The sequence below is a fragment of the Caloenas nicobarica genome, chromosome 15, assembly GCF_036013445.1.
Source record: "Caloenas nicobarica isolate bCalNic1 chromosome 15, bCalNic1.hap1, whole genome shotgun sequence".
Classification (NCBI taxonomy): Eukaryota; Metazoa; Chordata; class Aves; order Columbiformes; family Columbidae; genus Caloenas; species Caloenas nicobarica.
In genome coordinates this window covers 14,172,121-14,192,539 of record NC_088259.1, presented here as the reverse complement: position 1 = coordinate 14,192,539, position 20,419 = coordinate 14,172,121, and the positions used below count along the sequence as shown (strand labels likewise).

The following is a 20,419-nucleotide window of genomic DNA, read 5'->3' as shown; positions in this document are numbered from 1 at the left end:
CTCTCTGCTTCTCTCTCTGTTATGAAATCTTGCAGCCAATGGCTTTTATTAAGTGTTACTTCCTTTTATGCTGAGAACTGAAAGAAACAATAATGATGCTTTGCTTCCTTATGGCAGCTCTGTGAAAGGACAAAAAAATGTAGAAGCTGCTTGCTTGCTTTTCCTGAGCTGATATTTATGTTCTAGTGACTTCCTGCAATCACTGAGCCATGAATGTTGAAATTATCATTTATTACTGTACATTGGACCTATCTGAACACCCAACAGGTTAGTTACCAAAACAAATTTCGTACTAAAGGTAACAAAGTTTCCCTGAGGAATTGCAACCACAATGCACAATTTTCTCAGCAATATTTTTATGCACAGCAGCCATCATTAACATACGTCTTCAAACTCCAGCACGAATAGGTGCATATTGGATGAAAGAACAAAAGCACCTGCAGGTTAATATGCAAGATTCCTGTAAAGATAAATGGCCTTTTAAACTCAGTCCTGTATTGGAGGGGAGAGACTAGTGATTAGAAGGAGGAATTAACAGTAAAGGCATTCCTGAAATCTAACCCTGACTGACAAAAGTTGTTCAGCAGCTACAAATACACCTCAGTTTCTCTACCTTTATATGGAGACTTCTCTTATGACACAAAAACACATCAAAATTAGTTTGGAGATCAAAAGTTTTGAACCGAAGTGACTGGAAAGTAGACTCTTTGCACTTTGAAATTTCTTCTCCTCCAAATAGAGGCAAAATGGAAGATCAAAAGATATTGAGCATCGCATGGAAAGCAATTTTTTTTTAAAAGTGACAGGAATTGAAACATTTTGTTTTGATGACAGGTCTCCTTCCTCTACTAGACTAGAAGCAATTTTTTTTTTTTTTTTTTTTTTTTTTTAAAAGAGAAGCAATGTATGGAGAGGAAGTTGAGAAGTTCAGTGCAGAAAAGGTATCGATGGATCGCTCTGGGCACAAGGACACAGCCCCAGCCCCACGTATCCACGTGCATGAATCCCACCTGCTCTTCGAGCTGTTGTAGTTATGGAGCTTTCGCTGAGGAGCTCGGCTGATTTCTCTGCCAGAGCTCAGCAAAAACACAGCACTGCAAAAGTAAGAGGCGAGGGCGGGCAGCCCGAATTCAGGCCGGACGCCAGAGAGAAGCTGCGGGGAGCAGCGTGGTACAGGAGGCGTCCAACCCGCTCACCTTGGAGGCAGGTCCGCAACACGCCACGAACAGACCCGAAACCGGTGCCTACGAGCAGGTTCTGGCAGCCGCGCGGGATCCACCAGCTACACAGCCAAGAGCCTTTAAGCTCACGCTTGCTAAACGTCGTAGATGGACCCAAGAGAGACCATAATAGCAAATGCGTGGGAGGGAAAGGGCTAGGAATGAATTCTCCCAAGATTACGTAAGGCAATAGAAATGAAAAAGGTTAATATATGCTACTATAAACAGTTTTTAAATCATTTTAACTGATTAAAGAGTCCTATTCTTTGAAAGAGCGTTAGCTTAACAAAGGCAAATAATACAAAGAAATATTTAATAAAAGATTGTCTTTCAGTGCTCTCAATTCTGACTGTTCTATATCCAGCATGACAAGATGGAAATTTCTTCACTGAAGTGGAAAAAGAAAAAAAAGAAAATCATGAAAACCATGTTTTCTTTGGCAGCCATATTAAGTGATTTGGTTAAAATAAAATAGCAACTAATTCACTCAGAATCAAATTTCTAGTATGGACCTATTTTCCCCTTCAGAGTCCTCAGCCCTTGAGGAACTATGATTTTCTTTTTAAATTAAAGAATCCCAAGCAACTTCTTTTTATAATTTGATTATAGCACCACAGAACATTTTAGAATGGGAAGATGACAGGTTTCTTTATAAAGGCTCTGCAGAGATATTAGGCATTTTTTCCCCTTCAGTGCCTGCTGAACAGCACGTTCTGCAAGGTTACAAAGCCTGTGAGAAAGCGGTTAATCAGAATGGAGCTCAATTGCTACTTTTAGAGCAAACATTTTCAATTAATCTGAAGTCATTAATTACACCTTCCCTTAATAAAGCCTCTGGCGTAATTTTCTTTTTTTCTTTTCAGTTAATCGATTCAAACATATGCCAGAATCCTGTGCTGCGGCAAACACATGAGCACATGGGAAAAGTTGGCATTTAAATATACTCTCGAGTGAAGACTAAAGGAATGGGGAAAAGGGTTTTGAACCAACGTGGAAGAACATTTTGTGCATTGCCTGACTGATGCACAAGGTGAATGTGCTGTACCAGCAATGTGTATTTTACTTCAGAGTAACATAATCCTTGTTCACCAGGACCCTCACAGCCCTGGGAGTAACTTCACATGCCAGGAATCAGAAATTTCCCTACCTGCTTTTTAAAATGCTAAATCCCCCAGGAGTTTTCCAATAGCATATTGTGGATAACCCTGTGTGAACTCATTATCTTGTTCTTTTTGTGGAAGGTTAAAAAAAAAAAAACGAACACAAAACAAAACTATGACGGTATGTTTTTAATCAACCTGAAATATTTGTTTAATAGGCGAAAGTCCAAAACGTGTTTGTGTGTCCCTTTTTCATTGCATTAAAAAAAAAAATTCTTAAACATTTTCATACCCAAGGACATCATGAAATAAGTCACTTTAGGTGAAAAAATTAGAGTTTGAATGAAATTATACTTTTTAAAAAAATAAATACGTAAAAGTATTAACTTCATAGAAACATTTTTGCCTCTCGAGCATGAACATTTCAGCAGAGATGGAATGCCCTCAGAGAGTTGAAAAACAAAGCCTTTTACTGGAAACTTGTTTCACTTCAAAATTACTGCCCAAACCTGTTTTATAAATGGGCTCTTTTTTCTCTGGAACGGTGCTGGAAAAGAGAGGAAGCCAGAGCTCCTAATGACTCCGTCTTGTAATGTGGGGTTTTGACCTAACACGACAGCAAGCATACCAAGGGTGTTCATCAGCAGAAAGTGATGTGGGTAGACATGCTGAAAGTAGACCAAGAAAAGAAAGAATTGGGGGAAAAAAAAAAATATGAGTAACTGAAGAGAGAACAGTTCATTTTTCTAATGGAAAAAGAGGAAGAAAAGAAGAAAAGGTTGAAAGGACCAGAAAGGGTAGAGTATCTACTCCAAAGGGAACATACTGCAATTGTAAGTGTCATTTCTTAGACTAGGTTAATGGGTACATCAAGGAACTAACAGAGATACTGGATAAAAAACATCCTGACATTAAGGGCTGGCACGATAAAGGGCTCACATGTGCTGCTCAGCGCCCACCAGAGACACGGTGCCTTGAATTGCAAACATGAAAGAGCAAAATGGTGCCTTCAGCACAGCCTGGGTCTCCACAGTGAGAGGAGAGAGGGCAGGTTGAGAGACACTCCTGGGCACAGAGGAGACCAGCAGAAAAATAACCAACCTGTAGGATGCCGGGCTTGCGCTTTACATTAAATCGTTACGGCTGAGCGCTGGCGTTCAGCCGTCTGTCCATCCTTCCTTCCTCCCATGCACTTGCTCACTCCTCCTGCCACAGAAATTTCATGGTTTGGGGGCTTTCAATCATTTTATTTTAGTAGCTGTTTTAAAGCTGCCAGCTTGGCAGCCCTGGGAGGCTGACACCTTCCATTTCCTACACGAGCTGCCCTGCCGGGGCGCTCCAGACCCTCAGCCAGACCCTCTGTGCCTCCCTTGAAGCCAGTGATGCCAACAAGCAGAGCTGGGAACCACTGATGGGACAGGGGATAAGGGGGGAGTGGTTATCCAGGTCCTTATCACACCTGAAAGTGCTAATTGCCTTACACACACCTTTATTTTTAAAGACACAGAGAACATTTGGGGCTATATTGCAGGGATTTAGATTTTCAGGATGAACAGAGCCTCTTCTTTCCCTCTCCCCTAAATGATTGCTGAGAACAGCAGAAGGCCAATGGAAATATTTCAAGGTGTAAGGTTCTGCAGATATCACACACCTTCACAGCTCAAAAAAGAAAGTAAAGAAGGGCTTCTTAACGCCTTGCATTTATGAACAACTCATTCTTCCTCACTTCATTTTCAATGTCCCGGTCTGCAGCAGGAGCTCTGGGGCTGCCCTGGCAGCCAGAGCAGTGACACAAACAGGGATACAAACAGCAGCAGTGGTCAGTTGTGTAAGAGAACATTGGACCGGATACAAGGAAATAAAGGTATTTCCTGAAAGGCAAACGAGAAGTTACAAGAAATAGAGGAAGTGCAGGGAGGGGATTTTTTTCCCCCCAAGTCATTCTGCCTCCACAGGTGGTGCAGGTGAATGAAATAAGCTGAAATTGCCATTTTCCTCAATGTTCTTTGAATTCGTTTAAGAAATTTGGCTCAATGAAAAAGTCAAGAAGTATCAAAATAGAAACCCTTTGCAATTCAAAAGAGAACATTATTAAATTAAATCACACAAATCACCTAAATGTCACCTCTACTTTTTAACATAAGCAAAAGACCAATATTTTGAAGCAAAGGACATCTTTGAGGCTGACATGGACATCCTCCCCTTCATTTCACATGATGGATGGCACGACTGCGCCTACAGTTCTGAACAGAACTGGAAAGCCAACCGAACGTGTTAGAAGGAAACCCTGTTTCAGGGGGTTTTGCCTTTTCTATTTCCCCAGTGAATATCTAGCACAGAAACTGATGGTATTGCAAACTTTAGGTATTTCTATTTGACCTAATTTTGATCCTGGTTTTAAGGAAGAAAAATATTTATGCACAATAGACTATGTTACACCAAACTGGAAGATCCCCTGTGCATTAAATGCAAGGAAAAGAAAAAAAAAAAAGAGGGGAGTGTGAATAGAAGATGAATGGTTTAAAATTAAAACTTCTGACAAGTGAGTCAGTCTGTGAAACTAAATTCAGGTCGAGAGTGACATCTAGTGATGCTTGATACATGATTTCTGCACAAATTCTGCCAGTTTTTCCAGTATTCTTACCCAGAAATCCCTCCCAAGGCACACAGCTTCATGTTTCTTAGCTTCTTTAATGTGTCTGTAAATTTCTTCTTAAACTGTAAAAAGAACTAATATATTTCAATATGAAAAATGAACAGTTTATGTTCAACTATTCCTGCTGAAATCAGGCTCTTATATCCAAAACCCAGTCCAGCCTTTCCTGGCAGGGTCAAGAGAAGGCACGCTCCAGATCAATTTAATCTTATTTTTATTGTTTAGCTCATAGCTGTGATTTTGAAATAAAGCCCAAGGGAGAAAGGAGAGAGCTGGGAGGGAGAAGGTGGCTGGGACAGGAGTGCCAGCACGGCTGGATGTCAAACCCAACAGGACACTCGGGTTCCCAGGGCCCGGCACCCCGCTCGGAGGCGCCGGCACAGTGCAGCGCCGGCCCACCCAGCAAACTTCAACATTTTCCTTCTGTGTCACCAGAAATACTGTAAAAGCCTTATTTTCCCGTGAAATGTGGGGGTTAGATTTTTTCAGGTAATTTGGCTTAATTTTTTAATTAATTCTATGTGCACATTTTGAATGAATAGTGGAACAATCCAGAAAATTTTAAAAAAAAAAAAAAGGAATGAGGAGATAGAGATAATACATCTATTCATTAAAATGAAGAGGTAGGTGCACGGTGCCTAATTGATGGAGGTGTCATTTTTTGTCTTCTTTTATAAAAACAAATACTCTTATTCTTCACTTTTTTGTGCAATACATTCTACAAAGCATAGTGGCAGCTTGATACATAAATAAAGCAAATCAGTAATTAGCAACAGATCTTTTAGTTGTTCCTTTGCGAATCGGTAATGCACAAACTACTTAGTTGCTGAATTTGAACAACAGAATGTTTCCAGCAGTCTTCTGCCTTTTATAGTGGTTCATTGTCACCATCCGGAAAAGAAAAGAAACAGCCTACATGTTTCTAAAAATAACGGTTCTTCATCTACTTGAACAATTTCCTTTGGGCTTCCCACTGTGTGCAACCACCACTAATAGAGGCGCCGTCAGAGCAGCACTCCCCGCGCATCCCTGCGCGGCCCGGCTCCTTCTGCAGGTTCTGCAGGGACCTGACATCCCAGCTGGATGCTCAATTCACATTTTAACTCATTTTTTCAACTGCCTACAACATATTTCATGCAAAATTCTAGACCTCTGAACGCCACCGGTGATCTCGCCTTGTTGATACTTATGCTGCACAGAGCGATGCTAAAGCTAAGCAGGTTAAAAAACCCACATTATTCCAAGTTAAGAAATCACAGCTCTATATATTTACTCCTCTGTGACACAAGATGGCATCAGACACTACCTTAATTTCAGGCGACCAAGAAAGTGGAACATCAAAGCAGCTTAAAATTGAAGAACCATATATACAGCTTTAAATGAGATGAGTCAGGATACGATGGACTCTTGAGTGAGTGTGTCCAGGGTGTCCACCAGCTCATGGGAATGGCTGAGGAACAGCAGGGGCAAGGGGTAAAAGCTGAAGGGTTTGAAAAAGCATCAAACTGGCTGTGGAATCAAAGAGAGAACTAAAGCAAACCTGGCTCTTGAAAGCTTCTGAGGGCAACAATGGGATCAGTCTTTGAAAGCTGTGAAACACAGCTGCACCCCCGACTTTAATGGGGCGCAAAGGGGATAAAGGAGTCAGGGTGCTCTGTACTCCAGGATGGCCTTTTCATCCTGGAAAGAGCTCTGACAAAAGGATGCCTCTTCTCCTGCAGCCTCCTTTTGAAACTTCGGGCCTTTCATCAATTTAAAAAGATATTTTGTTTTTGACAAAGGCAGATATTTAAAAAAAAACAAAAAACACAGAAACACGACAGGAGATTGCAGCTGCCTCCCTCCCATTTCATTCTGGCCACTGCACCATGTACCAGGACAGCTTTAATGCAGTTGCCTGCCCTGTTTTCGGTCTTGGTCAGCAAACGACTGGATAAAAATAAAGCAAAATAAAGCAAATGGCTTCCACACACAGCTGCTATGTCCAGCATAAGTTATACTGTTGGCTGAAGCTACACATGCAGCTGTCCATCTGTGCTCTACACACAGTTAAACCCATGGCAGGCTTTAGGCAGGAGTGTTGCAACCATAATGACCAAAATCCTCACCCTTCTTTACACACAAAGTGGTGCAATTTTAACCTCAAGCAAGGCACAAATTCTAACAAGTACATTTGCAAGCCCAGCTTTTCTGATGAGGGGGCTATTACGTGTCACTCCACTTAGCCAGATTCCTAGATGCTGGCTTAAAAAGCGATGGACAAAATTGGTGTTCAAACGTGGAATCTCACCGAAATAAAACTCGCCTTTGGGCAGGCTCTTTCGGCACAGTCTCTGAAAGAGCATCCCAAGAAGACAGGCTGCAGGCAGGGTCCTGGGCGGCAGCAGCAACAGAAAACTGAAACAGGCTAAATCCAACCCCTGCCCTGCCAATTTTCCCCCAGGGAGTATTCATCATTATCCTCTATTTTACAATGTAGGGAGCATTCAGCTGCACTCTCTTCTGTAGTTTTAGCTGTAGCTGTTATTTAGAAACCTTAGCTACCAGTGTTTGCCAGTGGCAGGTTATTACTAAGAGCTTTTTGAAATTCCAACCTCGATGTCACTGAGTTATTCATCATCAGGCTATTTCCTGGGCAAAGGAAAGAGGAAGGGGAAGTCTGCAGAGCTTGGCCGTATTCAGTCATTGCTTCTCACTTAATATGGAAAATGAAAAAAAAAAGATTAAGAAAAATACCTGCCCGGCTACAGAGGAGAAAACATGAAGCTCAGGGTCAGATTGAATGAGCTCACTTCTCTGCTTTTCTCAGCGAGGCGGAAAGGAGAACTACACCTAGGGAAAAAAATTGTGGTTGAGCTGGTATTAAATCTCATATCTCCACAGCGAAACAGTAAAAGCAGTATTTTATTCCGCTTCCTGACCTGACATGTAATTAGCCAGTGCAGGAACAACCACCCACCAGGCAGGGGGTGTATTTATAGCAGAGACAGATCTCTGGACACCCTGAGCACACGGTCACTCCAGACAGTCCACACAAGCCTCTCCAGCTGGCATTGCCTGGAGGAGGAAAGGCAGCGTTGGCTCACATATAGAAAATTCTTAGTAATATTATCCCTATATATTGTTAATATATTGTATTTAGACACATTTTAATATGTGTGTGTATATATATATATATAAACTAATTAACAACAACCAGTCCAGAAGACAAAGGGAATAATGGAGCACAGACTCAAAGTGACTAGACTTGGCGAAGCAGGAGGGTTTTGAAGGTTCACTCTGTCCCTCTACAAAAGTTTGTTGGGCACAATATCCTTTCAGATAACTATGAAGGGGAAGCTCCTGAGCTCAGGCTTTGTTGGTTTAGGGTTCCTGCACCTGCACCCTCTGAGGCGCCGGCCTAGAAGATCAAGGTTACAAAACATTTTGAGAAGTTTCTAAGCAGTCAACAAAAGTGGTTCTGGTGAATTCAGCTGAAATGTAATTATCCCTGCCATTAGAAGTTGTGTAAGATGAGCAATCCATGTAACCTTTACATGACAACACCTTTTCTTGCCAAGACAATACTCAGTACAAACAAAAACATAAACATCAGCTTGTTTTCCTGTGTTAAATGGGAAAATGTGCTATTCAGAAACACTTAACCATGAATTATTATTAAATACAAAGAAAGATGCGTAAATAACCTTGTGCACTTGAACTGAAAAACACACACAAAAAGTAACAAGAAATACTATGAAACTAGCTAGTTGTCACTTCTGTTTTCCATTATAAATGGGTACAAGGTTTCACGAACAATATCGGCTTTCCAAATCAAGAAGGTTCTGTTTCTAACAGAAAACATTCCATATTCACATTCTGTAGTTTGACGTTACTCAAAAAACCCAAACCTGGCCCATATCACAAATTCCAGAACCCAGAAAAGTTAATCTCCTCAACGCCGAAGAGCATTTAAGTCCCATTTTACTGCCAAAGGGCAACATCTCAAGGGCAGCAGTTTGACTGCGCATGTGCAGTTGGTTTAACAGACGCAGACCTTTGCTATTCCCAGTTACCCCTAAATCATAAGAAACAAGTAAAGATTGCCTCACTCTGTTCTAGAAATTATTGGCAAAAAGCAACGCAGATTTAAGCACTGAAGCCGAATTTTTTGGAAAATACTGTCCTATGGTTGCAAACACAAAAAGAGTAGAACAGGAAATCCTTGGACCAAATTAACAAGGTAAAAATTAGACCTAACTGGTAATTAAAATTAAAGAGTAGGTTCTAATAGTTCTTATCAAAATCTTAGTGAGAGAAGCTGTCTTACAGGAGCTCTCTTCCAGAGCTGGAAAGGAAACCACCCATCCCATGGCCTTTCCCACTGGTTTCAGGGAAGTGTATTTTGTCTGCAAGTAAACAATACTGGACTCCAAGCACAGCAACAAATCGAGGTACCCTAAGCATCAGCAGAAAAAATTCTCCCAAAATCCACCCACCACAGCATCTGACAGCTCCATCAAATCATCTTTAAAGCTTGCTGGTCTCCGAAGTCTCACATTATCTATAATGCCAGGAACGAGGTCAGTCAGCAGCATTAGGTTATTAGGCTTTAAAAGGCCAAATGCGCCCACTACTCAGCACCACAGGGCAATGACATTTATGAAGACAAGGGCTTCCAGGGAGATGAGGAAAATATTCCAGGGGTTCTTGGCACTGATGAAGCTGAATAGCAGAATGCAGCTGGCTCAATCACGTCTGCTTGTCTTTCACTCTGTAAATGAGAGGACAAAACTGATACTGAGCATTACTAATCTAAAGCACTTAAAATCCCTTGAATATGGCAAAGCACCTGCAGGTGCTGCTAAGTGATTTGCAATCAGGTCTGCTTTGTTTCCTTTTACCCTTGGATGAGAAGGAAAACTGCATATAATGTCCAAAAGTTGGGTCTGTTTAAATTAACCTGTTAACTGGCTGAAATTATAGAAACGCTCAACTGAAAGCCGCCTCACCGCAATCACAATTACACGTTCCTTTTCCAAACTAATCACAAAGGCTGGCAGGCACCTCTTCATCTGCAATACTGGTGCTTTTTGCTCCAGCCAGAGTGGAAAGAAAATTCAGTGTGTCCGATCCTAAGTGATGCAAACTGCTAGTGCTGTCCTTCAGCAGGGTTTCAGTTGGTCGTATCAGGTGAGGATCTACTCTTCTAATGTGAAAATCTCCTCTATTAATCTGGTACATACACATGCAACTTCTGCTAACCTCAGCTGATGCCAGATTCATTCTTGCCACAGATCTTAGTGAGCCTCAGACTATAAAATAACATTATTAGCTATGGACATGACTGAAGTGTATGAACTACAAGTACTCAGCAGAATACAATTGAAATCTTTCCAATATTGCATCTGATACCTAAGATTGCAAGAGACTCTGCAATTTGTGCATCTGACAGGACTAAAAGTGCTCTTAGAAACCTGATACTAAGGCATTCATGAAAAACACAGCATTGTAGTAGACAGAGCTTGATCATCTGAGTGTTCATAGCGGTGTCATTGTATGTCCTCTTTGCCAGATCCTTGTGAGGCTCCTGCCTCCAGTTTTGTTGGAGTTTAACAACCTTCAAGTGAAAAACAGCTCAAACCGCATTTCCACTATTCATTATAGCTAATGACATCTTCATAATTTCAATGAAAAATACCAAACAGGTTTTTTTCTTCAACCGAGTCAATACTCAAGAGGTTAATGATCTACGAGTCATTTGGTGACTAAGAGCTGAAGTTTAATTTAATGCATTTGTCAAGTATTCTATTATCAAAAACTAAAACTCTACTAAGGCAGCTCTTCAGCACAGAATTACTCTGTATATCAGTAGAACACTGAGTTGCCATCACTGAGTGCCCAGATGATGAATTCAAGCACATGTTTACGGATATTTCCAAATCAAAGCCTGTGAAGTAACGGGCACTCCAGAAACGTGTACAGAATTCAAAAACTGTGTACTTTGCTAAGATAAAATATTTTATTTGTTAAGTCCTTTCCTATAAAGAATAAGATTGAGGAGAGGCCTTCAAGAGGATTTCACTTACTATTTTGGCTACTTGGAACCACAGGAGAGTAGCAATTACCTGCTGCATCAGAGCACCTGTCTGATACCCTCTAAATTCCTTTAAAATTTCTAATTTCATCTGGCACAAACTATTGTTGGAAAAGAGTGAAAATAAAGCAAAATTATATGCATTTATCAGCCATTTTTAGCTTGAATCTCATATCAAGTGTTAAACAAGGTTTTTCATTCAACAACCTCACAAGGGAATTCTCTCTAGAAAACTCCATTATTCACACCTACTTTATCTTTCCCTGAAGACCAAGTAGATTACCTAGTGAAGAAACAACTGAGTAATAACATATGAAAAAAAAAAGCAGCCTTACAATATTAACTGCTTTGTAAAACATGACTGAGGTATTTACCAAAGAAAAAGGTTCATTTCTGCTGGTAGTTAAAACAGCTAAACATTTTCCTTCAACTTTATTGCAACCAATATTCCATTAATCATGCTGTCTTCACTTTATTTACAGCTTTTTTTCTTGGAAAGGGAATTATTTTAGGGTCAAATGATGAGATTAAGACTTGAACGAAACAGACATCCTGATAGATCTAATTTCCACATTTTACCCATTTCATCTTTGTGTACTTGGGGTAGGTTGCCCTGACATTTTAGGCTACTCGTGATCCTTCTAAGGATCCATCCGCTTGAAATGAAGCATACATAATATTCATTATCAACGCTACAGATTAATGGGCTAGGTGATAATTTCAAGCTTGGAAGCTTCAGATACTGAAGGAAGGCCCTGACACTGGCAGATAAGATGATGGCAGGTGGGTATTAGAGGATACCATTAAAGAAATGGTTTGTTAGTTCACAGAGCTCTATGCCGCCTTGGGTGTACGGAGCAAAGCCCCGACAAATCAAGGCTTATGCTGGTGATATGTGAAAACATGAACCTAAAGATAAACCGTCTCATCTTTTCAGGTAAAGGAATGGAAATTAGGTCTCGCAGATGGTGGGCAGGAGCTCTAATCAGTAGCCCAGAAAACAGAACAGCAAAGATGCATTTTCCTCTGAACCCCTTCTAACAGAAGGAGGTGGCCACTGCTAAATATAAATAAAATATAAAGAAACCCGGTCGCAGGTAGAGACTACCCATGGGTGTCCAATCTGCTGCTCGCACACCCTGCTCAGGCTTAGGCACAGGAGCTCCTCAGCCAAACCTGAGCCGTGCGCAGGCTGAGACACAGAAATCTTTGGTGTCCAGAAACCTTCAGGGTCAAAACGCTGGTGCTGAGCTCAAATACCTCCAGAGTTAGGCGGAGATTTTCATAATGAAATTTAATGTTCATTTTTACAATCTGGGCTTCAAGCTGCTAAAACTTCATTTGTATGTGGTTTTAAGTTATTGTTTATAGAAGCACAGAAGGGTGTTTTCCTCAGTAAAAACTGTCTTAGGTCACACCTGCTTCAAGAACTGGTTTGAACTGTAGCAGTCAACACAAGTGCTAGTATTTGTACACAGATCCAATACAAAATTTGAGCTCTCAGTGCATTTTGCAAGATTTCTATTGCTCTGCTAAGCGACACCACCAGCAAGTCACTCTGGAGGCTGAAAAGCACCACTCTGTTCAGAATCAGGGTATAGGAGGCTAAGTCCTCATAGTAAAACAAGCATAAAAATCACCCCTTGCCTCTATCAACTTTTATGTGTGTGAAAATATATTAACAAAAAATCAGAAGGGGAGATGAATAATTCTGGAGGCTAGAACCGCAGAGATTTCTTACCACCTATTTGATCATTACAGATATGATAGTCCAGTTGAATCAAAGTCATGTCAAATTGGTGAAACACAGGAATTCCTCTAAATCTACAAGAAACAATACAGTTCTGGGATTTGCAGCAGGAGTTTAAAATAATTGTATCACCTCCTTCTCATAGTTTATCAATGATAACCGATACAGAAGGGGACTGAACCTCACGCTGCAAGAGATGCTTTCCCTTCCTGTGCACCTATTGTCCTCTGACCTACGGGCCCAGCTGCTGTCTGACTTAAACACGGTATCATGAACTACACAGAGAATAGGTGACAGTTGCATAGCAACTACAAGGACATAAACCAAGGATTTCTCTCCTTTGGTGCACCAGGAGATTAAAAAAAAAAAAGAGTCCATAATTTCAACAGCAAGTTTTTTTTCAAGTCCAGGGAATAAACAAGAACATAGCAGAAAGACAACACCATTCCCTGGGTGTGAAATAAATGTGCTCTCACAACACCTGGAGAAGGCTTTGTAATGTAACACTAATCATGGACCGCGGAGCCCCAGACAAGAGGTGAGAAGGGTGTTTTACTCACTGATTTAAAATAGGAGATGTCACTTTCTGCACATTAACAGTCACAATGAAACATTCAGATGTGCCATGAGCTTATTGGCTCACCATGACCCAGCAAAACCCAAGGATTCAAAACTTGGACTGGTCCCACTCAACTTCCACCACGGATCTCCTCTGAACAACAGCCCTGAGCCCATCCCAGGCACCAGTTTAAAGATTTGCCTTGAGGCCGTGGGTATAAGAGGTGGAAACAGCCATACACAAGGCAAAATTTAGGGAGTACACACAGATGTCTCATATCCCTAACTTTCCAATCTTCACCAGTTTTCGGTTGAGGAAGGATCTAAACCAATTATTATATCATTTTACATGCCCTGGGTTGCAACAATTGCCATGGCTCCATTCCCCTACCCAAGACAAGCGGACTTCACTCTCTAGGAGGCTGAGGATCCGAACGTCTGCTGTCATTTTAGTACATTTTAATAAGCTGCCATTCCTCAGATGTAATGGAGCAATTGCCAGGACACAAATCCACTGCACCACTGTGGTGGATGTTAGAGTAACCTGTCCACTTGCACTGCGATGGACATCATCACTGGCTGCGCCTCTGGACGCGAAGCAGGAACCGACAGCTGAGGGGCAGCAACTTATTAAAATATGCTGTCACAAAACACATTGCAAAATTTCAGACCACGTAACTTTTCCAATGCTGAGCAAAGAAAACACCTTACACCTTCTGAAAACAAGGCCTAACATCTCACTGTCTTTTGTGCAAACAAAGCTTCTCCCCGTTTTTGCAAAGGCCTTAGAGTCAGTTTGAGCTTGCAATCAGATACACGAGGCTCTAGTCCACTATTTTTAGCACTTAATGGCAAAGCTAATAGTGCCATTAATCCACTTTGGTATATAACATTCAATTTCTACTTCAAATTGCACCTCAGTGCAAATGGTAGCTTGACTCCTGCTGTCAGATACATCCAGAAATTCACAATGAAACATATTTAATGACTTGTTATTCTCAGATTCAGCTGAAAGGTGTGGAAATCTGTAGCGGTCTTTTGAAATAGTGTGGCAACGAGGGACAGGGCATTCTGGAGTCCATACTACTGCTGAACCTAATCAGATGAGGAAACAGGACTGGAAATTAAATGGCAATGCACTCCCATGAACTGATTTACATGCGAGTGCCTAGAACATAAGTGCTGCTCCACCAGCAGGGAATCCAGAGCCAAGGCCAGGAGGATGCTGTTCTTCCACGAATGAGCTCTCCCCAAGAACGGGAGACAGACTGTCCTGTCTGCACCCTGGGAGGACACAACCTCCATCTGCCACTTCACAAGGCACTACCCAAGGACAGAGCCAGCAGGGAGGGACATCTCTCCAGCCTTGTAAAGATGGGCTCCTCCTCAGTTGGAAAGACAAGATTTGCCAGGCCAGCGATAGTCATGGTGCCTTGAAATCACCATCTTGAGTGAACTTCATCAGCTCAAGAAAGCCGGCGAGAAGCAACGGGGGCTCACTGCACAAGAGTTTCACCAGGGGAGGTTTAGATTGGATTTTAGGAAAAAAAAAAATTCTTCATGGAAAGGGTTGCCAGGCATTGGAACAGGCTGCCCAGGGAAGTGGTGGAGCCACCATCCCTGGAAGGGTTTAAAAGGCATTTAGACGAGGTGTTTAGGGACATGGTTTAGTGCTAGAGTTGAGTTCGGTTATGGTTGGACCGTGTGATCCTGAGGCTCTCTTCCAACCGAAACAATTCCATGAAAATAAAGATAGCTGCTGTTGGCATAAATCCATCACTGCTACACTTGAACAGAGGAATATCTTTTCCTTGCCATGGGATTAGAGGTATGGGAGACATAGCTTAAAACAAACAATCTCCTTTGAAATACATCACCGTGAATTTTGGGGGAGACTTTGAGACACCAATTAAGATCTTCAAAACATTAACTGAATAATGCAGTAGGCAAGTTTCCAGCTATTTTTTCAGATTAAAATTACTGCATTGGATATTTTCCTTGTAAAGGTATCATCTGGAGTTTGAATTTTATATTTGTTGCCTCTTGGTATTGAATTAGGGGTGCGTGATAATAATTCTGTGGCCTCAAAATGAATCTGGAAAAGATTCGTAACTTTTTGAGCTAATGAACCTGCAACAGAAACCCCACATAATAGTACATGTGACGCTGTATCGTTTTGATTCTGAAGTACTGCCCCTGGTCGCTCCACCTGGCTGCCGAGACCAGTCGTAAGGTTTTGCTGGGTGACAAATCTCGTTTTTCAGGTGAATTTTAAGGCAAATCGATCCTACCCGCTGTCTGCAGAGGGCGGCAGAGCTTCGATGTGCCGGGGAGCAGCGCGGGATGCGGGGCTGCCAGTCAACGCGCTGCTCGCTCTGCAGTGGCCGCGGCTCCGCACGGGGGATGAAGTAGGAGTTGTTTGTTCTTTCATGCATGTATAAATCCCTCCGTTCTCTTTTCCTTTCTTGCCACTGAAATAGCAAGAGAGACTTCACCGAGCCTGCAACATACTGGCAGCAAACCTTGCGCTGGCCCCGGCTGACGAGAGCAGATGGGACAACTCCCTGCTTTTCATCTCCAGGAGAGCCAGAAACCGCCGCTGATTTTTCCCTTCAGAGAAACCTGTTTGATACCTGCAAGGTTTGCAGCTCACCTTCTTATAAAGGAGAAGAGCAGCCCATGACTGACACAAAACTCACTGTAAACGCAGAATTTGTTTCTACTTGTAAAAGTGACTAAAGAAAAGTCCTGCTTGATTCCATCCCATGTGCACAGCAACAACTTGGAAGGACTTCTTTTCCTTTCCCCCCCACCCCCTTTTTTTATTTTTTTTTTAACCTGTGCTCTATCAGGTCTGTAATCACTTGTGAATTTGAGTCCTCTGCTGACAATGAATACTACACACTCTGCGTTTTCATTTCAGCCTGTGCTGCTCAATGTCACCGAAGACTTCAACGACTCAGTTCTGAGCAACAGAAGCAGCAATGGATTCTGTGAGCAGGTCTTCATAAAAGCCGAGGTCTTCTTGACTTTAGGGATCATCAGCCTGCTGGAAAACATCCTTGTCATTCTTGCAGTGCTGAAGAATGGAAACCTACATTCTCCCATGTACTTTTTCCTTTGTAGCTTGGCTGTGGCAGATATGCTGGTGAGCATGTCAAATGCCTTGGAGACTGTCATGATTGCAATCCTGAGCAACGGCTACTTGATCATTGATGACCACTTTATTCAGCATATGGACAACATTTTTGACTCCATGATTTGTATTTCTCTAGTAGCCTCAATTTGCAACCTCTTGGTTATAGCCATTGACAGGTACATAACTATTTTCTATGCTCTCCGTTACCACAGCATCATGACTGTGAAGAAAGCTTTAACTCTGATTGTGGTCATTTGGCTTGCTTGTATCATCTGTGGCATCATATTCATTGCCTACTCAGAAAGCAAAACTGTCATTGTCTGTCTCATCACCATGTTCTTTACCATGCTCTTTCTCATGGCCTCCCTTTACGTCCACATGTTCTTGTTTGCACGTCTGCACGTCAAGCGGATCGCAGCCCTCCCCGTGGACGGGGTGCCCTACCAGCGCACCTGCATGAAGGGAGCTGTCACCATCACTATATTACTTGGTGTCTTCATTGTTTGCTGGGCGCCTTTCTTCCTTCACCTCATTCTCATCATTTCTTGCCCGATGAATCCGTACTGTGTCTGCTACACCTCACACTTCAACACCTATCTGGTCTTGATAATGTGCAACTCCGTAATTGATCCACTCATTTATGCTTTCCGGAGCCTGGAGATGAGAAAGACTTTCAAAGAAATAGTGTGTTGCTGCTATGGCATAAATGTGGGACAGTGCATGCTGTAAACATCTGCCTTTGTACTGAGAATAAAGAGGATACATATGACAGGTGTACAAATATACACGTGTGTCTGGATACATAGGAACTCCTCTTTAAAAGCAGAGCTTGAAAGAGGGGCACAGGAATGAAAAAGTAACCTTCTCCTTGATCCCTTGATTTATACTTTTCAAAATGGAAGACAGGTTCAACTAAATAATCTGAAGTTATTTAAATACTTGTCACAGAAGGAAATCCAGAGTGGTTTACAAAATAGCTTAAGAAACTCACAGGAAAAATGAACCCTGAAAGTGAATGCTACCTTATAGAGATGGAAATAATATTGTCTCTACCATTCATTTGTACCTGTTGCTTTATCTCTGTGCCACTGCCAACAAGTCAGTGTTTTCTAAAAGATTTAATTAGTAATACCTATGGAAAGATAATCACTTGCAAAACAAATCAAACACCAACGTTGCTCTACACTTACTCCCATGCCTCCACCTTTTATTAAAAGAATAGATTGACATTTGCACTGCTTGCTATAAAGCAACCCAAGTAAAATCTTTGAAGGGTGAAGGTAAACATTCCTCTTGCACTGAAATATTCTCTCAGTAGAAATCAGTCAAGTGAAAAGGAACAGTGACTGTATCAGTAATAGTGCGAGTTAAACAGCTGCCCGATAGAGCTGACTAATTTGAAGACATTTGCATTCCTTATTATGATATACGAGCATCGTATCCTCAAACTATTTTTCTTTAAACTGAAATGCACTGATTTATGTAGTATTTGGTATGTTAACAAAATAAATCACAGAAATCTCCTTTTGATAAATTGTCACCAATGAGATCCATCCCTAGAGAATTTTGAAGGCTACACTGAGCTGAACCTAAGGAACAGCTAAAACGCAAAATAGCTTGAATTTAGCTTTTTGTTAATGCTACATGGAGTCTTCAGAGATATCCATTTGGCTAAGTTAGGTACCTGAAAGCAATAGGATGTGTTTGGCAGATATGACTTCTATGCATCGAGAATTTTATGTCACAAGTCGGTCTCTTTTTACTTAAAGAGCTTTACACTGAGTTCAGTGGGTGGGCACACCTGCATTAGAAACAAGAAAACGACATGCTGTTTGCAATCATTTTCAAACTCTGTGTGCAAGTTCGTGGCATGTAAACATGCAACTTCAGCTACAATAATTCAGTCTTTGTCTCTGCTTTTTATAGGAATAAACCATGTAAGTGGCCTTCAAATAGCATATTGTAACTGAGCAAAGGCTGATGTGATGTGTATGTAACACGGTGTACAGGCAGTATCACAGACAGTGCCAGACTGAGAAAACTCTAAGCCATTCTAAAGTCTATTTAGCACCTTTCTGGTATCTCACTTTTAGGAAGGGCAGTAACCTGAAACTCTCAGGGCAGAGGGGGACCAAATACTGTCTAATGCCTTCAAATATCTAAAAGATCTCATTTGCCTTATGAGTTTTGTTTTCTTTTCTTCCCATAATCCCATCCTCCCACCTCCCCAATATTCTCACTGTTTCACCACTTACCTAATCTCATAAACCTTAACTTAAAAAGCCAAGCTAAAAACCCGCCAAGGTCCTTTGGGCGCTGTAGAGCATGTAGCAGAACAGACACAGATGAAACTTCTGCCACATTTCAGGTAGAGACCAGAGAAAATCCCCAACAACCGGCAAGTCAGTTAAACTGAATGCTTTCAGCCTTCTCTGTGTCTCACGAATTACGTTTTGGCAGTACGAGGATCCATACAGTTAGCTCGGCCTTACTTCTGCAGCATCTGATGTGCACATTAAGACAAACAAATCAGTATAGGAAACCACACAACTGGCCTTTTGTGGTGTGGAAAGGCTGTACCTATTTGTCGCAAAAAACTCTGCTTGTTGTCAGTGTTATGTACCTTTATACTCTGAAGCACCGTTTGCCATGATATTCTGCCTCAGGTTATCGTGTATTTAGCTTTTCTTCTACCTGATGTCCTATTTACTTCTCTTTTAAAGAGTGTTTTTTAGATGAGACTGATTCATACTGTGCTTTGCCTTTAAGCAAAAAATATGTCTGTTGAATAAAACAGTCTGAAGACTTCACTTTGAATCTTGTTTGCTTCTGTCAGAGCGCCGTGCCATGTTAAACCACAGTCCTGGTGGTCTGGTTCAGACCACTAGAAATAGAGCCTAACAATGGGAAAAAACCTCCTAGGTCTGCCTACTGTCCACAGAGCTACACAGACATGAGCAAAAAAGCCAGACTTCTCCAACCCACGTGCAAACATGATGGAAAGAGAATCCATAAAATCCCTCAAAGATCTCTCCTACTTTCTGGCACCAGCCAGCGAAGGGGCAGCTCCTCCCCACAGGTTGTCCATGGACATGGGTGGTGGGTTTGTCCAGCCCCCGTTTCAGAATCCCAGCTCTCTAACTCATACTTTGGAAATCCACAGTGCAGTCTCCTGCATGGAGCCAGGATGGGAACCGTCGCAAACCTGTCTGTGATGGGAAGGGACTGAACCCCACAATCGGAGGGAGTGAATGGATACAAACAGCTCCAGGGGTGAAACAGAAGCAAAGGGAAGAACTGGACTGCAGTGGAAGGAAACTTCGCTGCAACCAGCTGCTGTGGGCCAGACCTTAATGCTTAGCCAAGACTGGATGCCCAGAACCGGCATTCAGCCACCCCCAGTGCTCAGGAAAAGGGCCCAGGCTCAGGTCAGGACCCATCTAAGTGACACAAAAGGACTGGAACATCAGCAGAGCCTCCCCCACACACCAAAAAAAAAAAGCATCATCTTCCAGCAGTGCACCCTATAGATGTATACATATATATATACATACAGCAGAACAAAGACATCACAGCAACACATGCTAGTACAGGGCAGCACTCCTTAACTATGCTAATAACCAGAGCAACATTTCTATCTGCTGAGAATCTGCCCCCATTTGTAATTGCAGTGAAACGTGAACACTTCCCGAGTTGTAACTACTAAGCTCAAAGTATGGTCTGTTCACAAGAATAAATGCTTCTTCCTTGGTAAGAGTGCTGGGCTGAACAAGACACATGCAGTTTCCCCCTAGATAGTACAAGAAATGTCAGACTGAGATAATATCTTTTTCATCTAAAGATGCCGTTTATATGGATTTATTGACTCGGTTTTTCCGCAAGAAAAAGCAGGCAGTACATGAGCACTGTGGGATTACCGT

At 41.9% G+C, this 20,419-nt stretch overlaps 1 protein-coding gene across 1 annotated transcript; it reads left to right on the top strand.

Annotated features, from left to right (window-relative positions):
- Positions 1 to 16,250: 16,250 nt before the first annotated feature.
- On the top strand, positions 16,251 to 17,228 carry MC3R (melanocortin 3 receptor). The gene has a single exon (XM_065645703.1). It carries the CDS (start codon positions 16,251 to 16,253, stop codon positions 17,226 to 17,228), a length of 978 nt encoding a protein of 325 aa, XP_065501775.1.
- Positions 17,229 to 20,419: the final 3,191 nt, after the last annotated feature.